The following is a 17,213-nucleotide window of genomic DNA, read 5'->3' on the forward strand; positions in this document are numbered from 1 at the left end:
CTGAAATTCCTACATTCCAAAACTCTCTCCAAGCGTGGCTTTTCCTGGACCGGCAAGTTGCTGTCGAGCATGCTGTTGACTCTCACACACACTTATCCCTTGGAGAATAAATTTGTGAACCCTGATGAATGGAACAGCAAAGGTCGTTCAGATCGTCAATGATGCTTCCGTATGAGGTTCTGACTGTCAGTAGAATTTGGTTGGGACCATCACCGACACTGGGGCAAGTTATATGCTCCCGAGGAAGTGAAGGTGCGCTTTCGCTTCCAACTTATTCCGTTGCCGCATTGATTTCCGCAAAAGGTCTCCTGGCACGTTCCGAATGACGAGGAGATAGATTTTACGATCCAGGTATTCCGAGAGCTCATTGAGCCAATGCTGTCCATACTCGAGGGCTTGGTGCAGCCTGGCAAGTACCGCTTCTCCATGAGTGCGAAAAAAAAGTTCATTCATCTACCTTCGCATAGGAATTTCGCGTGATGCCATCTGGAGGAACGATTTTTGTCGGTACGACAGACGGTTTTTTAACAGACCCTTCTCCTAACATCTTGTTAGACACCTAAGTCTCGTCCGCAACGCTTTTTCAGGTGTTCCAACGTTCATGAAACAATACATGTCTCCCGAAGAAGTTCACTCGGCTGCCATGACGAGCGATATATTGTACGTGATATAAATATCCTGTTAGACCTCTATATGACCCTCCAATGACAGAGATGAAATTCCCGAAATGATTGCAAGCTGCGAACCGTTAAATGCGGGGTTCTGTCTGACCGATCCTTCTGACGAACGCTATCGCTATATGTATTCTTTACGAAATAGGTTTGGAAAGTTCCTACATCAGGCGTCTGTCTCCCTTCGACAACAGGGTGAAGAAAATACTGTAGATGCTGTACAGATGCTGGTGGGTTTAAAAACAATTTTATTTTTCTGGTCTCAATGCCGCCCTAGCTACGCTCCATTAAAACTTATCTTCTTGAATACGGGGATAGTCGAGACGGGTAAGCTCGATCTGTCGACCGGCACTTCCTTTTGATGTTGATCCTGTCTTCCAGGTATTACATCAATCAAGATCAATACACGTCTGCAAAGAACGTTGCCCGGCAGTATGCCAAGCAAAAAGTTTGGCCCCGTGCAGTCTATATTCGACGAGCCAGGTGATGTTGACTTCTTCGTGTGACTGCCGTAGCGCTGATGATTATCAGATTCTACCATTCTGCTCGCCTTCGATGGAACTCTATTGAACGACTCCGTGGTCCTTTGGAAGACGATTTGATAGATGATGTCACTCAGTGGTCTATTTGGCATTACGCCGTTGTACGAATGTAAGTTCAACAAGTGCATAGGTTGTAATATATACTGAGGAGGTCGCAGTTCCGGCCAGTCCCTCCTAGAAAACCTTTGCTCGGTTGGTTTTTAATCTCCAGCACACATATTAGAAAGATTAATTCGGACATAGGTGTATGACGGCGTCAGGCGGAGGGCTTTACCCATCCTATACGATGCTCTCCGGAAGGGTAAAGACGTCGACGATGACCGTATGAAAGGGGCACTTTGGGTGCTTAATCTCCCTTCATTTGGAAAATACGCAGTCTCTGGTGGGGTCGTGGCTGATTTACATGAGATGAGTGCGATTCTGACGACTTACAACTAGAGCCCAAACTCGCCAAAGACATTTTCGTGCATCTGTTAGGATGCCAACACAACGAAAAGGTAGGAGTTATTCCCAGTGAGGTATTAATGTGCCTCAGCCCAGTCTCGTAGCAATCCATACAGACCTGTGTGTCCATGGTTACAGACACCTGTAAGCATATGAATAATGGGCGTTATCAAAGTATGCTGAGGCTTACCTTCGGTTATGTGACAGGTCTAGCCTCGTTCATAGAACCCAGTTATGTGGTATACGATATACCTACTCCCTCTGTTGACAAAGTCGTGGAGGAATTCAAGTCCGTTCTCGGAGCAACAGCCCAAGACATCAACCTCATTAATAAATGCAGCCATAATACCAATCGTAGGGTATATTCTATGAATGAGGCCGCAGAAGAAACGGTGCGTGCTCACCTTCCACTCCGTTTGTACCTCTGCTGACGGTTACGAAAGGGCGCTGCGGTCATGAATATTGGCAGGTCCTCCGAAACGCACTGGCGCTATGCGATCGTAGCTTTACGCTGCTTGCGGACATTGATTAGACGCGACAAACCTTTAACTCCGGCACAAATGTCCTACTTCCTTGCGCGCACTCACGACAGTCATCCTACCATTGTGCGTGATTTCTGTTATTATTTTGAATCTCAGGCTGATTGACAAACAACAGCGCTACGTATGTGACCTCTTGTCCTGATTCTGTCATCATTAAATCTAGACTTACAGTACGCCCAACGAGCTATCATGAAAAGCACTCGAAACATCAAACTCCGGAGTTATTGCCCCAACCTTATCGAGCTTTATAAAGGTCGAAATCACAATCCTCTACGAGTTACAGTTACAGTCGAGCCTTTACATTCGACGATTGCGAAGTTCTTTGATGATTATAAATACCATTTTGACCTCAGCCTGTCGTCGAGGGCAACGTGAGTATTGCGTTTCTGTTTCACTCAAATACTGAAACCATTACAGTCTCTTCCGTGACAAAGTTCCCCCGGGGTGGTCGGCGTTGAGCGACTGCGTCTCTCTCTATCGGACTCCCGACTCTCAACAATCCACATTTTTATGGGAGGATTCTAGCGCAGAAGCAATCGCCGTTGCGAGAAAAATGGCCACAGATCAAGCCTTCTGGAAGAAACTTTCAAACTATCTCGCCGAGGAGACACATGAGACGGTCATGACACAGGATAACGTCTCATGCGTGAAGTCAATTTGTGAGCCTCGGAACTCGGACAACATATGCTGTTATTGATAACAACACTTCCAGTCCAAATTCTGGAGGATGCACCATTCGAAGCCCTGCGCCCAAGGTTGGAATCGCTATTGGCAGATAAAGAACCAGATAAACAGCGAGCTGCTGCTGAACTGCTTGCCGGTGTAATTGGCGGTTCCAAGCACTGGCCCCTAGAGAAACAAAAGACTTTGTGGAAGTGGTATCAGCCCTATATCACTAAGATATTCGGAGCGAATCTCAAGAGCGATACTGTTGGAATATGGACTTCATTCCTAGAGGTTCAATTTCCTCATGTTGAATAAAGAACGTTTACTTACCCTGGCATAGTACCTGTTTTACAACAGAGACCCCCGAAGAATTCAACCGCTCTTTGACCATATTCTTCAACTCTTCAAGAATCTGGATTACAACACTGAACTTTCATTTGACGCAGTGAAGAATCTCTCTTTGTTCAGAGCTTGTTATGAACAGCTAGGAAGAAAGTTCATCGTTTGGGTAGATGAAGTTGTTGAGAGATGCTGGTCCAAGATCCACAGTGAACATGAGGATGTAAGACTTCTGTCCATTCCCTGGTATCGACACATCTAATCCGCTCCAAAGGTTCGAGCCTACATCGCTGAAATATTAGCCTTTGCAGACAAAGTCAAGGTAAACCTACATGTACGCTAAACTCAAACGACTGATGCCTAATCTGCCCTCTGCTTCACAAGTGGCAAACACGCCCTTCAATCCCCAGCGTTGAAGTGTTCACCAAGGAGTCGCGCCTAGTCCCTGCCTCGTTTGATATGATGGGAGTGCGAGGGAACTACCATAAGCAAAGGGTGATCGAACTTGTCGAGAACTTTCGGATTTGGTCGAAAACTCGCTATCCAGGTGTTCGAGCGTTCCAATCAGATTACGACAGAGCGGGCGTCACTGTCTGTAAATGGTGAGATTGAAGCTTCTACAGTTTGTTCAGGGTTTTTACCTTTTCCACTTATAGGTTGTTCCAAACTCTTCACGATACTAACGCCATTTCCGTGAGTTACCTTTGCGAGATTTTCTAATTTCACTGACTTTTGTTCTCATATGGAGGTTTTCGACTACATTTTACCGCTAATGGTACTGTTTTGCGCAACTTTGGCTATCTCCCGGCTAACTCCCAGCCTTCTAGCCTGAACTCTTCCGTTTCACAGATCTAAGCGACAACGACGACCTTTCTTCTCGAGCTAAACTGCGTAAGCGCCGAATATGTTTCTGAGTGAACTTCTAGCTGAGCGCGCTGTTGTGTAGTCCTCGTCCGCATGTGTGGCGTTAGCCCGCCTATGAGCCTCATCAATTCCATTTTGGACGCTATCTTCGATGCCATACAGTACTCTCCGGTTAGACAGATCCCGTTACATTGAAAGTGTTCTAATACCCCTCCCGTAGTCCTGGAGAGTCCGTTTAAAGGCTCTGCCTCTGGTTCAAAGTAATTTCGCTCGATTCATTCTCAACAAGTACCATCTGTAACACCTTTTCAGTCTTTTATTTTAGACAGTTCTTCCTGATTAGTGACATGAAAATCACGGAGATACTAGAGGTATATAGACGCACGACATGGTTAATGAAGGCTCCATCGCTGACCAACGTTTCCCGGCAGGTAGTTTGCAAGTGTCTCGACGACGAAGTGGTAGAAGTCCGTGAAATGGCTGCAACGTGAGTCTTGGTTTGTGTATATCCGTCCTACTATCCCTACTCACTCACGACCCACCGAAACATAGCACGCTTTCTGGCATTCTCCGCCTGTCGCCAAGAAGTAGCGTACTAACACTGAAGGTACGTCGATTGATCTGTTTCACCCCGAACTTCCAATTGATTGTTTCCATATCCTAAGAAACGATTCGTCCGTCTAGCAAAAAACAGCCACATTCCTGATCGTCAAGATCCCACTTATACCAAATGCATAAGACAGCGACACGCTGCTATCCTCGGTATCTGTGCTCTGGTCGACAGTTACCCGTACACTGTAGAAAAATGGATGCCCGACCTCTTGACGAACGTACTAGCGGAGTATACTTATGATCCTGTGGGTCGCTTCTTGTGTCCTTGGAGTCGAGGTTGATCGTTACTTTTTCATGGACAGATTCCGATATCGAATACTGTTCGTAAATGCGCTAGGAATTTCAAAAAGACGCATCAGGATACGTGGCATGAAGATTCAAAACGGTTTGATGATTCTCAACTGGCTGCTTTGTCGACGCTCCTGACGGGCTCGTCGTATTGTAAGTCCCTGAGTTTACAGTTCGGGCTTCACTGATGGTTTTGCAGATGCATGAAAATGACGCGAAAAGTCATTTTACTGCTTCATAAAGTTCTATTCTCAATCTACGTCCCATTTATTTGCTTTCTTGTAACAACACAATTGCTACTCGAATGGATTTGAATAAACCAGAATCATTGTTCTCACAAGGAGTATAACATATTGACGGCGCGAAACGAGAAAAGGCGAAGATCTCGTATGTGCTTTTACGTCCCTTGCTCCAAATCGTCATCTACCGCAACCGAAGGCAGGGAAGTTTCTTTCCCATCCGCCGTTCCCGAGCGCGAACCAGCTTGTGGAACGTCGTCAATCGGTGCTTTGCGATGGCAGCCAGATTTGACACGGTTATTGGATACGGTTTCCCTACCAAACGAATAGTAGGGGGGTTGAGCAGGAGAGATTAAATTCGGATTCGGGGAGAGAAACCTGCCTAATTTCAGCAATGAGATCGTCAATGGGATACCACGCAATCGAGCTATAGGCTATCCCTCTCCACCACCCCGTGAGGTTTGCAGGACCGACGTAAGCGTGGCAATGTAAGTGGTCTGTTACGGGTATCTTGGTATCTTTGAAAGGTGGGTTGATAAATCCGACGTTGTATTGTGGGTTTGATTGGGAGCCTGTGTTGAGGGTTCCGAGGAGGCGCTGTGCGATGTTTCTGATGTTGACGAGGAGAGGAAGGTCTGTTGATGACTATGAGGGGGTGTCGAAGGAAGGGGTTGAGTATATATGTAGAGAAGGAGTGAGTGGTGCATGTCTACGTACGAGGGTGTAGATTGAAGGTACGTGCAAGCTGGTAGCGTCAGTCTATATGGAAAGACGGAGACTCCGTCGACTCACTTCAGAGCGATGATTACATGGCCTTGAGACGAAACTGGATGGACTTGCTCAAGGTAAGCAGTGAGGGAATCGTCTTGCCAGAGAACCTTGGGAGGATTGGTAGAAGGATCTCTGATTTGGCTGGCTTCAGAAACAATGCTACAGATAGGACAACCAGGTCTGGGTGAGAAGTCCATAGTAGTGGTCAAAGTTGAACTTGATTGGACCCTTGTTCGCTGCTGAGATCCTTATAAGTTGCCCTAATCCAGACGCGTTAGGGGGGTTTGGTAAAGATAGCGAAAGATCGAGATTTAGAGTTTACGTTTTACTCATGACTTCGAACGATATCCGCGACGCGTTCGAGTCTTTCCGAGAAGAACTGGACGAACATAACGATAGAAGAGAACGTCTCATAAAGGTTCAGTCTATCGCACCTCATTAGATATTCTTCACACCGAATTCACCAAACGCACAAAAGGCTAGCCGAGACATCACCAACATCTCCAAGAGAACCATCTTCCTCCTTCACCGCTTAGTCCAAGAATCCAACACCTCCGATCCATCCGAGTACCTCTCAGCATGCAAACACGCCGCCTCCAAAGGTCGTGAAAAGCTTCGTCAAGTACAACAAATCTATGCTAGTTTGAAGGAAGAGTTAATTGACGAAGAACGATATTGGAGGTATCAAAAACAGGTGTCTCCTGGCTTACAAGAGTACATCGAGGCTTTGAGTTTTGCTTGGTTTCTGGAGAACGGGACATTAATCCCCTCCGCGGAGGTTCAGAAGACGTTGATGGGCGAGGATGGAGCGCCGGTGCGTTTTATCTGTCGGAAGGATGTATCGGTGTATATCATTGATTTCAACTTTCTCCTCGTAGTACTTCCCTTTAACTACGTCCGACTACCTGTTGGGTGTTTCAGATTTGACAGGTGAACTTATGCGATACGCCATATCAGGCTTTGGGAGACTGGGAGGACGCTCAAGAGCCAGCGAAGTCTGCTCGTTTGTCCGGAATTGTAGAGCAGGTGAGTTCTTACGAGTGGCGGGATAAAATCAGTTCTCGTGATGATTTATCCTGTTAGATTTCGAACGGTTTACACCATACATGTGGGAGCTCAACAAAAAACAAGACGTTACTTCCCAATCGTTAATGAAGATGGAAGATGGTGCGGTTTCGTTTCGCTAATAAGTTTCCTGTTGTTCCCGTGATACTCATACAGCCAACAGCTGCATACGCAGTCGCTGTCCGCGCCTCAGAATATGACATGTCTCCAGACCAACTCGACCAATTAGTCAATGACTTTCTCGCAACCGCTTCAACTTCTGATGACATAGATCGGGATAGAGATCGGGACAGGTATAGATATTCATAACCTACCGCGATACGAAACAGAACATCCCACGACTGGCCTGAGTCGGGGAGGAAAGCAGATGGACCGGGACGTACTACAGTGACATCTAATCTACAACAGGGTCATCTACAACAGCATGCAATAATACAACAATCCAGTGATGTTGATGTTCATAAAACCCTTTACAGAGCAAAGAAAGAAAGAGATACCTCAAGCACAATAGGTGACAGTCAACTGTCCACTCTTCCTCCACTCCAACTCCACAAACAAAACATCTGGCTCGCCCTGAATACTCTTGACATCGCGAATACCAATCGGCTGATCATCAACTTCAAACTTCACCTTGTCGGTTAACTTGAAGTCAACAATTCCACGCAACACCACTGCGTGATTAATGGCGGAAGCGGTATCAAGCAAATCGAAGGAACGAGTGAAATACAACACATTGGGAGTAGCCAGTGGGGGTGCACTAGTCAGTGTCACAACAACCGGATCTGGTTCCAATTTTCGTTCTGGAGATGGAAGCAGGACCTCATTCCCATCGTCGTTCACAGACTGAGAAGTTCCAGAAAGTAACGGTGCCGTCGTCCCATCGACCCGCCTTTCTTGTCCGCTTTCGCGATTGGGCGTCACATACCCTGACCCAGAAGGCGAATGATACCTCGCTGTCCCGGACCCAATCCCCCACCTTCTAGAACTCGAATCTTTCCTTCCACCTCCACCCCCAAACAACACCCTTCGAACCAAAATAATCAAGAAAAAACTCGACGCAAATAAAAAGTGCCCTAGACATGCGATCAACCCGGGTGGCCTTTTCAAAACTTCACTCGATCCACTCCTAGAAGAGGAAGAAGAAGACGAGGACACAGACACGAGATCCAACCTCGAGTTCGATCGTTCAGCAGGCGTATCAACCCTACTCAATATCCCAATATCCGAAATCGACGCCGTACTCTCGTTCCCTTTCCCCCCTTTTAAATGTGATATAGGTCGTAGCTGGGGAGACGGAGGAGGAGTAGGTAGAGCTTCAGCATCTTCGTCCCCATTTCCATCATTCTTCCTGTCGGTTCCCGCAACAGTAGGAAGAAGATCGAGATTATTGCTTTGGTGAGGAGTCAAAACGCATATCGAAACATTGTCGTTGGTTGAAAGCGGGGTAAAAGGGCTGAGTTTGACAGGCTTTAACACGGGCAGAGAATCCGAGTTGTCATTTAACGTGGTGATGTTAGGAGTAGGCTCAGACTCTGAGAACATAGCCAATGCTCCAGAGACTCCGATGAGAGATGCTAGCCCCAACTCCTTCGACTCGACACCTTCATCCCGCCAGCGGGTGAGAGGAAAGAGTGTAAGCTCGATAGGGAAGATCTGCGGTGAAGAAGCCAGAGCGACGATTCTCTTCCCGTCATCAAGAGAAACTAGGCGCGGTCTGTTCTGATTTAGGTTAAAGGAGTGACGGACGAGGCTATCCCAAGTTGAATCGACGTCCGAGTCCGAGTCCCTGAAAGCCTGAAGTACCACCACTGACGATTCGCCTCCGTCTGACGACACAGTCGTGACCTCGATATCTCCCGAATTGTGTGAAAAGAGGAGGGCAGATTCGGGGCCTGCGGCAACTGCAAGCAGCTGTATTTGTGGACGAATCAATAGAGACCTCGAGTCTCTATCGTCGCGTGTTGGTACTAGGAATGACATCGAAGCTTCTCCCTTCGTAGTTGATGTGGAATAGCTAACAAGATTGATGAGATACATATGTACTATGATTGAGAAAGGATGTGTCGACCTCACCCATCTCTCCCAACAGCCAACACCAACCGCCACTTTCCCTCGGTGTCTTTTACCGTCAAAGCTTGTCTAGAAGAGCACGACAAACTTGAAGATCTAGAAGAGGACGAAGGAAGCCACCCCTGGCCCAACACCAACGCCGGAACTGGCGACAAGGCCTGGGAGTCGTTTTCCTCCTCAAGATAGATTCTCACAACCCCGTTTTGCGCGTACGAACCGAGCCATTCGACCCATGGTGGTGAGGCATGATGATGATGATGAGAAATCCGATAGGTGAACGAAAACGAAAAGTCTCTCGTGGCCAAGAGTGGGAATGGGACGTTGAACACACAAGATAAATTTCCGTCTTGGTCATCCACCTCAAAGTCCATCTCGCTCCACTCGCCTCCATCAGAGGAGAAATCCGACCACACTTGGAGTTTACTCCCAAGCCCGAGTCCGAGTCGCTGAAACTCTTTCACGTCAAGTGTCGCTCGAAACTTGACTTGGACATATCCACCTGTGTGGTGGATGTCCCAGGAAGAGACTGGGATGGACAACGACTCGCATATGGAAGGAGTGAACGTTATCGCCATGGTTTGAGGGGGGGGGAACGGCCCAAGGTTGGAGATATTAATATTTAAAGTATCGATAGAAGCATTAAAAAAGCGTGCTGGACGCGTTGTTGATGACGTCGAGCATATACCTACATACTATCTATTATTACTGATCACGATTCACTCTCATCCACCAGGTCAAGGGACCCTCGAAAGTAGGAGCACTAAGAATCCGAGACCGTCGTTCAAACTCATCCTTCACCCGTCTTTCGTTGAGTTTCCATTTCCATTCTCTGGCATTGAAATCCTTTTGCAGTTTTTCATCGTCATCCATCATGTTCATGTTCATGTTTATATATTTCCGAACGATCCCATCGACCGCTACATTCGGTATCATCGGCCGGTGAGGTTCAGCTTGTGAACGACACATTGGACATGAGGATTTTTTCTGGGGTGGGGAAGTGAGGAAAGGAATACATTAACAATGGAAAAAACGACTCAACGTTATCAAGAAACCAAGAAGCTCCACAAGAACCACATAATGTATGTCCGCATGGGTTTACTGCGTGTGCGTAAACACTGAAAAAAAAAGGAGGGTAGGTTGAAAGAGATGGCTCCTGTGTCCAGCGAGGGATACTCACACGAGTTCAAAGCATCTGGATTGAATCAGAAAACATGAAGAACGAAGCAGTCGAGAACGTACATAGGACAACACAGCTCTTCTTCAAAGTTCGTCAACGAGGTGTGGCTCTCAGATTTCGTCTCTCGCTCCTTTCTCTCCAATTCATCCAGCTCTGCGAAAAACTGCTCATCCTGATTGCCATAATCATCGTCGTCGCTGTATGATGTTGAATTTGATCGAGAAAGTACAGGAATGGAAGGAGGAGGAGCTTGTGACTCGTAAATGTCCCATTCGTGTTCGTTGATCGCTGTATAGTCGATGTCATCTGAGATTCGGTCGAATTCGTCTTCGACTTCCGAGGTGCAGTCGTCGAGGAGAGGCATGAAGAGAGTTTGAGACAAGCATCCATTATTCGGTCACGTGAAAACATCATTCCATTTGGTGGAATGTACTCGAACCGTCAATCAATATATACCTTACAGCACCTCGACCCGGGAACGGATGTTCAGTTGGTGGTGCGAGGTTAGCGGACAGCGAAGAAAATTGATTCCCACAGGGACGTAAATGCCAAGCCAATAGTATTATTAGGTACAAGCCTTCTTGGAGTCAACTATAGGACGGGGAGCAGGATCGTATTCTGGATTGGTGAGAGACCAGGGGAATAGACCGTGAGGTTGTTGTATGGGTGCGAGACCGTGTAGGTAAGACTCTGCATCGCTATCGGTAAAGGTAGAGATGGTAGGGTAAGGAAGCCTTTGTTCAGGTTGGATCGGCAAGTATTTGGCACCACGTATAGCATCAAACATAAAGTATTTTCGTTTTGGACAGAGGTCAGAAGGGATGGGATTGAGGAGGTTGAGGAGAGAAAAGTAGGTAGAGTAGCTTGTTGTTGCGTCTGCTGCTGCGTCTGGAATTGGAAATAATGAGTGACAGAAAAGGAAAAGATGGAAAGACGGACATTTGATTTGTTGAGAAGAAAGAGGGGATTCCCAATTACTCCTAGCGGTTCTTCCCTTGTCGAGCTCTGTTCCTTGGAACATACGTGCGAAGCGAGCGAGACCGATGGGGTTTTTAAAAGGACCTCTGAAGAGACGGTGTTCGTAGGGATCGTAGGGATTGTCGACGGTGGGAGAAGACTGGGGATAGAGAGGAATGTGAGAGTAATCGCCTAGACGATAGGCAAATAGAGTGGAGTCGATGGAACGAGCGAGGAGAGAGAGATCCACACATGACGAGACGGAAATGCCGCAGTCTGTCCAGAGTTTGGTGACATCGTACTGGATACCCACGCCAGACTTTGTAATGAAAGGGTTGATGAGCAGCAGGCGTAGTTTTGGTGGAAAAAAGCGGAGGCGGGAAAGATGAAACAGATAAACATCATCGGAAGTGGCGATCTGGAGGAGGGCGACGGGGTTCTCGGGCGTGTTTTTGACATGATTTGGTTTCCACTCGATATCGAGACCGATATGGACAGGAAGAGGAGCAAAAAGCTTCTGGAGAGCTAGGTCAGCCTGGAGTGGAGAGGATATGTAACGGAGGAACATGGTGGTGGTTAAATATAGCGCTTATTTTTAGAAGTGCCAAGCTCTTGGCAGAAAGAGTGTATAAAAAGGAGAACCGCTCAAGCCTTTTCTGAAAGAAAAAATGTCACTCCAAGACCACATTTACAACGCAAACCAGATCATCCAGAATCCGCCGCCTCCCTCTCTGCGCGACATTCTCACCGCCTATCGTACAAAGGGCGATGGTGACCGTGAGATGCTGTTGGCCATGCTCGGTGCAAAGGCTGCAGAAGACAACGTACGCATATACACACTCTCCATGTCTTGTACTCAACCGTTCTCTTGCAGCGTCTAGCACAGACTGCATCCTTACAACGAAGCCTTCTCGATACTTGCAACCAATCACTAACCCTACCTCCACCACCTCCACCACCTCCAGCCGCAGACACGTATTACCACCACCATCATTCATCACGGAAACGACATCGGTCATCGCATTCGCCCTATGCACGGCACCTTCCTCTCTCCCCCCGTTCGGAAGATGCCGGTCGATGCAGTCTCTCCCCGCCACGTGTGCTCCCGCGTACGAGCAGTACGCGACAAAGCCCTCCTCCGCCAGATTCGTAGTGTTTGCTGTATTTAACGTTGTATGTACTATTACTGCCAAGTTTCCCACTGCCAAGCATCGAGACAGCGGAAGCACCCGCCAAGTCTCACTAAATTTAGCATCGCTGCTGCTTGGCGTCCCTGCCAATGCTTGTGCCAAGCCATTCTATCTTTAACCCAAGACGGCCGGCTCTCTCGCCTTCCACCATGACTTGCCATAAGACACCTAAGTATATCGAATTGTAAGCAGTACTTTAGCCTTTAAAGTTCCCAAACGAACCAGTATCTCATCCCCTTTCCTGATCTCCTCACTCCCGCACCAAACTCCCATCCGAAGCTCCCCACTCGCTGTACGGTAATCCGCGAAAACAGCATTCGCCTTGTCCTTCACTCCTCGATAGTCGTTTATGAACCTTCCCTCGTTGCCCATCCTACTGGCATCAATCCCAACACTCTCTCCATTCTCCTGAAATCGATAAAGTGATAGATCATAATCAGACGTCGGCCGCTCATCCGAATGCACTTCTCCTGTTGCAGTACTGTAAATCTCAGTCCCATTAACACTTCTCTGTAGACAACTTGCCTATGTAGTCAATGATAAACCCTTTCGCAGCTATTTTGCGGCAAGAAAACAGCCCAAATTGTCCATATGCTGGGTGACTACTAGGGCTCGAAATACGTCGAACAACCACAGCTTGAGCATCATAGCTGATGGTGTTTCCTCCTTTGCCTTCAATGAACACCCTAGCTTCTGTTGATACTGAGGAATGGAAACAGCTCTTGCGAATGTATTTGATCTCCTTTGGCCAATGCGCAGGTGCTGTTTTCGATGGCATGAGCAAAACCGTGAGAACCGCGACACCTTTCGTCCACGCCTCTTATTTAACCAGCTGCTACCCTACCCACACCCCCCATCTCTAAATCATGGGCAGGTCATCCACCAAATCCATTGCTCGTGTATATGCCGACGTAAACCAGAGATTAGGTCCTTCATGGCACGAATACGGTTCGTCTCCCCCTTCTTTCACAATCTTGTACCCACACGCGTACAGATAACCTCCAAGTCCAATGGGGTACCCAAGATCATTACGAGATTGTGCGTAAAGTAGGACGTGGAAAGTACTCCGAGGTCCGTTTCCTTGATCGATTTTTTTGCCACTTCTCATCAGTATACCAGGTATTCGAAGGTGTCAACGTAGTCACCGATGAAAAATGCATCATCAAAGTCTTGAAACCAGTAAAGAAGAAGAAGATCAAACGAGAGATCAAGATCCTTCAGAATCTCGCTGGTGGTCCCAATGTCGTCGCACTCTTGGATGTCGTCCGAGATCCAGCTTCTAAAATCCCCAGTTTGATAACAGAGTATGTTCATAACGTCGATTTCAAGGTCTTGTATCCTCGTTTCACCGATATGGATGTGCGCTTTTACATGTTGGAGTTGTTGAAAGTCCGTCTTTTCCACCTTTCCTCTTCATTTTCTTATCGCCCTTCCAAGGCGTTGGATTTTTGTCACTCAAAGGGTATCATGCATCGCGATGTGAAACCTCATAATGTCATGATTGACCACGAACATCGCAAGGTAATTGCAACCCATGATTGTTTTTTTAAAATATCATCTCACGTTTCCCCCCAGCTTCGACTGATTGATTGGGGTCTTGCCGAGTTTTATCATCCCAAAACCGAATACAACGTCCGTGTGGCATCGCGGTATTTCAAGGGCCCAGAGTTATTGGTAGACTTTCAAGAATACGATTACAGTCTCGATATGTGGAGCTATGGATGTATGTTTGCCTCCATGGTATGTCTCCATTTGACCTCCAACCTTCCTTCTTCGCTCACGACGGGGGGGGGGGGGGGAAAGATCTTCCGAAAAGAACCGTTTTTCCATGGTCACGACAATTACGACCAACTCGTAAAGATTACCAAAGTTCTCGGAACAGACGAACTCTACGCCTACATCGACAAGTATCATATCACTCTCGACTCCCATTACGATGAACTCCTCGGAAGGTCAAGACTTTATCGTCCATCCGGATCATCCGCTGTCTCACAGCCTATACTTAGATACGCAAGGAAACCATGGACACGGTTCATTACTTCGGAGAATCAACGGTACATCTCCAATGAAGCTATCGATTTCTTGGACAAGTTACTTCGGTATGATCACCAAGAACGGCTTACCGCGAGGGAAGCACAGGCTCAACCTTATTTCGGTTCGTTCCCTTTTTTTTTAAAAACCCATTTTCTTTGTGCTGAGTTTCGTGTACGTGTAGATCCTGTACGGACCGCCACTCCTGGTGTTATTGATAGAGACAGTGATTCCGTGTCGTCGGGTTAATTTTATTGGTTTCACAAATCCATGTAGACTACTACTACTACTTCTCCCCCTCCTTTGTTATTCACCTGTAGCTGAGAAAGTTTGCCAGCGGTTGCATGTGGATCGGTAGTTCGAGACACTTGGAAATGCATGGTCAATTACCCTTCCTGGTTTGTACAGCGCTTTGTTGTATCGCTCGACGCATGAGAATCCTTTTTTTAGTAGTAGGCTCGCTGGATGCCATACATACACTTGGGATTTCCGAGACTGGTATCGTGTGCAGCGCACAACCGCATGACGTACCGCCGGGTGTTTCTAGTTCTTTATTAGTCCATTTCGTGTCGATGAGGAAGGTATATAAATCCTTACTACTGATATCGTGGTCCCCCCCCTCTCTGGGAAATGGTGTCTACGTCTCTGGTCCACTTGGTTTCTAGTGTCCTCCTCTTCCTCTTGAGTGGCACAGTCGCGTTTGACAATTCGCGATTTGATAATGTGAGTTGTTGTGGCCTTTCGTTGGGCGTAGTAGTCCTGATTTCTCGCAGGTCGCGGTATACTGGGGTCAAAACTCCTACGGTGCAGTCCACGGGACCGATACTGCCAATTTCCAGAAGAGGGTATCGGCCTATTGTCAAGTGCGTTATCTCCCCTTCTCCTTCATTGTTTCCGCTCTGATCAACATTTCCCGAACAGGACAACTCGATCGACGTGATTCCCATCGCCTTCGTCAATGTCTTTTTCGGACCCGGTGGTCTCCCGTCAATGAATTTGGCCAATGTAAGATTCCCCCCGCGCGAGTGAACTTGCGAGTTCTGACATTTCGCGACAAGACATGCAATCCAACAGATAACGCCACTTTCCCAGGAACTAATCTTCCAAACGTTGCGTAACTTGTTTCTTTTCGAAATCCAACCAACTGAATATCCCCGGTTGTTGTTCAGTGCGCTTCCCTTGCTTCCGATATCAAGACTTGCCAATCCAAAGGAAAGATTCTTACTCTGAGTCTTGGAGGCGCCACAGGATCCGTAGGCTTCCAATCTGATGACCAGGCAAATTCGTTCGCACAGACGGTATGGGACTTGTTCTTGGGTGGAAGTTCTTCCACTAGGCCTTTTGGAGATGCCGTTCTCGATGGGTATGTCTATTTGCTTGGGAGAGACTCTTCGGTTGAGCTGATTGGGTTTTTTTTTGAAAAATAAAGTGTCGATTTGGACATTGAAGGTGGAGGGTCGGACCACTATGTTACGTTTGTGAATCGTATTAGGTCGCTTGCTGGGTCAGCAGGGAAGAAGTAAGCTTTTGTGACGCGATTCTTTTGTTTTTGTGGGGGCTGAATGAAATCAGGTACTATATCACAGCAGCGCCCCAGTGTGTATTCCCTGACAGTGCGTTGGGAGGTGTATTAAACACTGCAGTGTTCGATGCGATTTATGGTGAGTGTTCACGTTCTGATATATGACCGGTGGTCTGACAGGGGCTTTTCAGTTCAAGTATGACTCCATTTTTGTCCCAAAGTAAACCTGTTTCTAAAAACTAATTAGTTCTACAACAACCCATGCGGTTTAACGCACTTCACCGAACCAAACGTACGTCTTTTTTAAACACTATTTGCTTCAGGCTTTTTCCCCAACTTGTCCGTTTCAGGGATGGGACTTTGGCATTTGGGACCAATGGGCACGCACAGTTTCGCCCAACAAGAACGTCAAAGTATACATCGGTGCCCCTGCTTCACCCACTGCAGCAGGCTCAGGTTATGTCGACCCAGGGACCATCAGCTCCATCGCTATTCAAATGCGGAAATCCTTCCCATCCTTCGGGGGCGTGATGCTCTGGGATGCTTCTCAAGCAGTGAACAACAACAACTACCATACGGCTATCAAGAACGCATTGGTAGCTGCTGGAGGTACAGGATTCGTGTTCCCAACGTGTTCTGGAACGCCAGCTTGGGTTTCGGGGATGAATTATCCGGGAACTTCGAAGGTTGCGTTTGGAGGGTATATTTGGGAGAGTAAGTTCTTTACGAATACGCAGCCGAGCGCGGCTGCCCCGAATACGAATTCGGATTGGACTGCTCGTGAGTTTGACCTTCTTTCTTTATGGGTGAGGATTTGACTTTTTTTTTGTCTAGTGAGTGCGTGTTCAGGAAGTGGTAGTAGTGGCGGGGGCGGAGGCACTGGAGGAGGGGGATGTTCAGGTGTTTCGGATTGGGCGAGTGGCCAAGTGTACGTGGGTGGTCAACAGGCCATTTTCAAGCAAGTCCTTTTCGCTCTATCTCTAGTAGTGAAACTCCCTACTGACTCCTTGTAGCGGACACTTGTGGACGGCGAATTGGTGGACTGAAGGTGATACACCTGGAGGAAGTTCGGGAGCTTGGAAGGACAGCGGAGCCTGTCTGGTTTCGAGAGTGTTCCGGTATTGAGGGAAATAAATTATTCATTATGTAGATTGTTGTTATCGAGGGAGGAGTCCAAATGATGTCACGACATTTCTGGAAGGTACGGTACGGGAACCAAATAA

At 47.4% G+C, this 17,213-nt stretch overlaps 9 protein-coding genes across 9 annotated transcripts; 5 read left to right on the plus strand and 4 right to left on the minus strand.

Annotated features, from left to right (window-relative positions):
- Nucleotides 1-601: 601 nt before the first annotated feature.
- On the plus strand, nucleotides 602-5,252 carry E1B28_001346 (uncharacterized protein; the record flags this gene model as incomplete). The annotated part of the gene is made up of 29 exons (XM_043147265.1): nucleotides 602-660; nucleotides 712-901; nucleotides 949-998; nucleotides 1,053-1,154; nucleotides 1,203-1,322; nucleotides 1,372-1,405; nucleotides 1,457-1,595; nucleotides 1,652-1,710; nucleotides 1,762-1,801; nucleotides 1,865-2,049; nucleotides 2,101-2,262; nucleotides 2,315-2,320; nucleotides 2,371-2,570; nucleotides 2,617-2,858; nucleotides 2,912-3,156; nucleotides 3,206-3,427; nucleotides 3,479-3,526; nucleotides 3,589-3,806; nucleotides 3,861-3,897; nucleotides 3,953-3,979; nucleotides 4,032-4,095; nucleotides 4,151-4,239; nucleotides 4,289-4,328; nucleotides 4,381-4,439; nucleotides 4,500-4,555; nucleotides 4,621-4,675; nucleotides 4,734-4,925; nucleotides 4,983-5,121; nucleotides 5,168-5,252. 29 exons carry the CDS (start codon nucleotides 602-604, stop codon nucleotides 5,173-5,175), a joined length of 3,087 nt encoding a protein of 1,028 aa, XP_043015970.1. The 3' UTR covers nucleotides 5,176-5,252.
- A 113-nt stretch (nucleotides 5,253-5,365) lies between these two features.
- E1B28_001347 (uncharacterized protein) lies at nucleotides 5,366-6,175 on the minus strand (the record flags this gene model as incomplete). The annotated part of the gene is made up of 4 exons (XM_043147266.1): nucleotides 5,366-5,522; nucleotides 5,590-5,852; nucleotides 5,925-5,952; nucleotides 6,000-6,175. 4 exons carry the CDS (start codon nucleotides 6,173-6,175, stop codon nucleotides 5,366-5,368), a joined length of 624 nt encoding a protein of 207 aa, XP_043015971.1.
- Nucleotides 6,176-6,302: 127 nt separating this feature from the next.
- On the plus strand, nucleotides 6,303-7,361 carry E1B28_001348 (uncharacterized protein). Its single transcript, XM_043147267.1, has 5 exons — nucleotides 6,303-6,396; nucleotides 6,457-6,792; nucleotides 6,857-7,004; nucleotides 7,062-7,145; nucleotides 7,207-7,361. Exons 1-5 carry the CDS (start codon nucleotides 6,310-6,312, stop codon nucleotides 7,350-7,352), a joined length of 801 nt encoding a protein of 266 aa, XP_043015972.1. The 5' UTR covers nucleotides 6,303-6,309; the 3' UTR covers nucleotides 7,353-7,361.
- A 180-nt stretch (nucleotides 7,362-7,541) lies between these two features.
- Nucleotides 7,542-9,688, minus strand: E1B28_001349 (uncharacterized protein; the record flags this gene model as incomplete). The annotated part of the gene is made up of 2 exons (XM_043147268.1): nucleotides 7,542-9,057; nucleotides 9,117-9,688. The coding sequence occupies 2 exons, from the start codon at nucleotides 9,686-9,688 to the stop codon at nucleotides 7,542-7,544; spliced, it is 2,088 nt and encodes a 695-aa protein (XP_043015973.1).
- Nucleotides 8,903-10,681, minus strand: E1B28_001350 (uncharacterized protein). The gene is made up of 5 exons (XM_043147269.1): nucleotides 10,353-10,681; nucleotides 10,291-10,305; nucleotides 10,153-10,228; nucleotides 9,117-10,097; nucleotides 8,903-9,057 (listed from the first exon to the last, which is right to left on the minus strand). Exons 1-4 carry the CDS (start codon nucleotides 10,652-10,654, stop codon nucleotides 9,816-9,818), a joined length of 675 nt encoding a protein of 224 aa, XP_043015974.1. The 5' UTR covers nucleotides 10,655-10,681; the 3' UTR covers nucleotides 8,903-9,057; nucleotides 9,117-9,815.
- Nucleotides 10,682-10,855: 174 nt separating this feature from the next.
- E1B28_001351 (uncharacterized protein) lies at nucleotides 10,856-11,815 on the minus strand (the record flags this gene model as incomplete). Its single annotated transcript, XM_043147270.1, has 2 exons — nucleotides 10,856-11,178; nucleotides 11,230-11,815. The coding sequence occupies 2 exons, from the start codon at nucleotides 11,813-11,815 to the stop codon at nucleotides 10,856-10,858; spliced, it is 909 nt and encodes a 302-aa protein (XP_043015975.1).
- A 100-nt stretch (nucleotides 11,816-11,915) lies between these two features.
- On the plus strand, nucleotides 11,916-12,400 carry E1B28_001352 (uncharacterized protein; the record flags this gene model as incomplete). The annotated part of the gene is made up of 2 exons (XM_043147271.1): nucleotides 11,916-12,071; nucleotides 12,122-12,400. 2 exons carry the CDS (start codon nucleotides 11,916-11,918, stop codon nucleotides 12,398-12,400), a joined length of 435 nt encoding a protein of 144 aa, XP_043015976.1.
- Nucleotides 12,401-13,303: 903 nt separating this feature from the next.
- E1B28_001353 (uncharacterized protein) lies at nucleotides 13,304-14,717 on the plus strand (the record flags this gene model as incomplete). Its single annotated transcript, XM_043147272.1, has 8 exons — nucleotides 13,304-13,385; nucleotides 13,432-13,508; nucleotides 13,557-13,826; nucleotides 13,875-13,958; nucleotides 14,013-14,177; nucleotides 14,241-14,389; nucleotides 14,444-14,592; nucleotides 14,653-14,717. 8 exons carry the CDS (start codon nucleotides 13,304-13,306, stop codon nucleotides 14,715-14,717), a joined length of 1,041 nt encoding a protein of 346 aa, XP_043015977.1.
- A 381-nt stretch (nucleotides 14,718-15,098) lies between these two features.
- On the plus strand, nucleotides 15,099-17,003 carry E1B28_001354 (uncharacterized protein; the record flags this gene model as incomplete). Its single annotated transcript, XM_043147273.1, has 11 exons — nucleotides 15,099-15,191; nucleotides 15,242-15,331; nucleotides 15,390-15,473; nucleotides 15,527-15,577; nucleotides 15,638-15,831; nucleotides 15,898-15,987; nucleotides 16,083-16,129; nucleotides 16,182-16,186; nucleotides 16,238-16,282; nucleotides 16,341-16,770; nucleotides 16,825-17,003. The coding sequence occupies 11 exons, from the start codon at nucleotides 15,099-15,101 to the stop codon at nucleotides 17,001-17,003; spliced, it is 1,308 nt and encodes a 435-aa protein (XP_043015978.1).
- Between the last annotated feature and the right edge of the window lie 210 nt (nucleotides 17,004-17,213).

This window comes from Marasmius oreades, chromosome 1, assembly GCF_018924745.1.
Source record: "Marasmius oreades isolate 03SP1 chromosome 1, whole genome shotgun sequence".
Lineage (NCBI taxonomy): Eukaryota > Fungi > Basidiomycota > Agaricomycetes > Agaricales > Marasmiaceae > Marasmius > Marasmius oreades.